General features: G+C 41.0%; 1 protein-coding gene across 1 annotated transcript; it reads right to left on the bottom strand.

The window, feature by feature from the left end:
• Nucleotides 1-1,015: 1,015 nt before the first annotated feature.
• SARC_13447 (hypothetical protein) lies at nt 1,016-2,807 on the bottom strand (the record flags this gene model as incomplete). Its single annotated transcript, XM_014292422.1, has 3 exons — nt 1,016-1,160; nt 1,722-1,971; nt 2,685-2,807. Coding segments are annotated over 3 exons (518 nt in total), but the record flags the coding sequence as incomplete, so codon positions are not given.
• Nucleotides 2,808-3,681: the final 874 nt, after the last annotated feature.

Raw genomic sequence — 3,681 nt, 5'->3', positions numbered from 1 at the left:
TTAATAATTATNTANTATANTATNATATATANATATATATANATATATATANATATTANATAATATTATATATATATATATATACATAATATATATATATATACATGTATATATATATATACATAAATATATAAATATATATATATATATATATATATAAATATATATATATATATATATATATATATATATATATACATCTATATATATATCTATATCTATATAGATATATATTTATAGGCAGTATCTTGATTGACCACACAAGTAGCACGCGCGAGTCTTCTTGCACACCACCGGATCTCCTATGTGATTTGCTCTAGGCCTACGCAGCCAACCGCATAAAGCGTATTGAGTGATGCTTTGTCTGCAGGTCTGTTGATCGTATGGATGATTTGTGGCGAGTTGCTAGCATGTGGGGTTTATCTATAGCTTAGAAACACAAGTGTACTAAGAAATCAACAGTTATACTACAATATAATCGACCATATCTGGCGCAACTCGCACACGTGACAGCATTTAAACACTGAGATTGTATAGAGATCAATTCTACATACAGGATACATTTTTGCACGTACTGGGTCCGGTCTATATGTATCCGACATACCCTCCTCTCGAGTTTTGTTGTGATATGTGAATGCACAGTGGCCTTGCGTGTACGGCTAATATTTAGGTAAACGACACTGCTCAGCCACATGTGACTCCAGGCAACTGCTATTACAAACAGTTCCAAAAAATGACGAATGGGACATCTGCCGGTATCGGACACACCTTATCCCGACGTGTGGCATTGGTTGCGATTATCGGCACAATGAAAAGGGGGTCAAAGCACATGCAAATCTATCAGATATCCATATGAATACAGATATACAGTCCATATACAGAGTAAAATGTACGGTGCACTCGGGGTTGGCTGCCGGTATTGGACACACCTTCCACTAACAATTAATATAGTTTGCGATGTCGGCACAGTGAGATTCCATCAAAATCAATATCGACAAATATATACAGTCCACATACAGGATGAATTGTATGTTGCACTGGGTCCAGTCTGTCGGTATCGAACACAGCCTCCCCTAGCATTTGATATAACTCCCGAATGCACGGCTGCTAAGCATATGCGACTGTCGGCGCGGTAGAAGGGGTTATTGCCCACAACATACCTGTGAAGATGAGGTGCAGTAACATCAGGTTGAATAATAATACAACCAGAATATATCAGATACACACGATGCAAAGTTATCTATGAGTCACATAGGGCTTGCATAGGAGCCAAACGCGAGGTGGATCTGTAATTCGTATGTGGTCGGCCTATTGATGAAGCAAAAGGCATGCTATCACTGTATCTATATAAAAGAGACTGAGGTCCTTATGAGTTGATTGTCATAGAGCAGTCACAATTCTCACTATTGAGACTCACAAATCGCTTAGCACTTCTATGACTGTCGATAGGACAATAATATATATAAACGTATCTTGACCAGATTCACAGTTCAATGTCTCGTCCTCTCTCAAATTACAATCCTAACTCCGTACAGCTCACAGTGCACACTCACCACACCACACGCGTGTTCACAACCCCAGTTACATAGCAACCACAGGGCATGCATAAAAAGTGTGAAGTAAGTGAAGTAAGTAACAATGCATGCGTTTAGACGAATACTATACCCAGCCAACAAGCACAACTAGCCCATTGACAGTCGCACAATAGATGGCGTCCATACCAGGCCCCAGTCTTCCCACCGCACCACGGTGGACATCTGTACGGCGTGAAGGTGTCACTGAGAAACGGCTCACAGTTCACACCCGCCACGCCACATGAGCGTGCACTGCCCCATTCGTAGCTGTCGCAAGACAGTGACTGTGGGGGTCCCAATTCGGTGTCAGCCAGGTAGTTGTTGGCCGCAAACATCACATAGACTAGGATTCCGCATACGACTGCGTATATAGCTGTTACAAGTGGCCGGTATTTGTCTGCAATTGTAAGTGAATAAATGAAACAAAGTGTTAAAAGCAGCACCCGATGTCCACAAGATATGAACACACTTCACTCACAAGTACTACGTAAGCCATAGCACAGTTGCGGTAAGACGTTGATAAGTATATATCGCGTTCGTCGTGTGAATAGGTACCATCTGAAGATGGCGTGACTACGGCCAAATACCGGTCGCTACCAGTATGAGATTTGCGGGCAAGTAGGTGCCGAACATCACTGTAAACGTTGGGATGATGACCGTACCTCAGCGGGGTTTACTAGGTGAATATGAGTCTCACGCACCACGAGGTCCTCCAGTGAGCTTGGATTGGAAAGTGTAGGCGTGTGAACGATTCAACCTGAGTTCCCATCGTGTCTGATAGGTAGACCAACATGTATTCGCGACACTTCCAGGAGCGCACTCGATTCAATTGATCATAAGTAACTATAGAAACCACCCGCGTTTGTAAACGCATATCACCCAAAGCCGGTAGCCTCACGAGGGGTTGCATCGCCCCACACCGACAAATATTCAAATATTCAATTCGTGGGTACCCAAGATTGTAACTCTGTTGTTTCGATTTGTGGGCATGTTATTCATGCACAAACAATCCCATGCACTAACTGCCTTGATCCTGGTCGGTTGCGCACCATCTTCCGGGTATAATACCAGTGCACCAACACATCATCATATACTCTCCCCTCAACGTACCTGACAGAAGTGCAAGGATTCTGGTTGTATACGCATGGCCCCACGCGCTGGCTGCCTTGTACCTTGGGATCTGAGCGCCTTTAGCGGGAGATAGCTTCTTTCGCGCACGCTGCCAAACGCCCTACGTGTGTAGAGGTGTACACTTTTCATTTCATTGTTTGTTTCGGGTGCGTATGATACAATTGGTATACTGACCAGAATTCATGAACATAAATTCAAATAGAGAGAGCAACATGCGACTATGATAGGCTACGAACACTGCTCATAGCGATACAGATAGGCATTGATAGGCACAAATATCTACCTGTACTAATCACAATACGTCTGTGAACGTGCATAAGACGCAGAATAATTGGTATCATACAACCAGCGGATACATGACAACCAGCATGGTTTACACTAACAATCGATCGCAGCTGCATATCATATGTGTGTGGTCGGCATATCTATTGAGTTCCAACTTTAATAAAACTAGAACTAAGAACGGCGATGACTTCAGCGCCTTATTTGCGGTGAATACCTACCGCTCGTCTGGATTAGGGACTACTTAATATGTTACCTACAGCAGATCAAGACAGCTGCACAAACTTGTACGGCCTATTTCTCGAAATGTCCCCTTTGGTAGCATACAGGGTATATAATTTGTATTCATATTAAAGTGCCAAATAGCCGACGAGATTGATGGTACACATGAGACCGTGAGACGGAAATCTGTATCTGGTACAAGTACTTCTTGCCTATGCATTTACATCGTTGCCCAGAATGTACGTGCATTATTATAAATCAATGTATGTCTACATTCATATAAATAGATATATTCATATAAATATATATATATATATATATATATATATATATATATATATATATATATATACTACACACACACACACACACACTACACACACACACACACACACTATATATATATATATATATATATACTAGTAATATAATATATATATATATAATAATAAACTAACGTAACTAACGTTAA

This window comes from Sphaeroforma arctica (genome assembly GCF_001186125.1).
Source record: "Sphaeroforma arctica JP610 unplaced genomic scaffold supercont1.3299, whole genome shotgun sequence".
NCBI classification, from domain to species: domain Eukaryota; class Ichthyosporea; order Ichthyophonida; genus Sphaeroforma; species Sphaeroforma arctica.
This window is presented reverse-complemented; position numbering and strand designations above follow the sequence as displayed.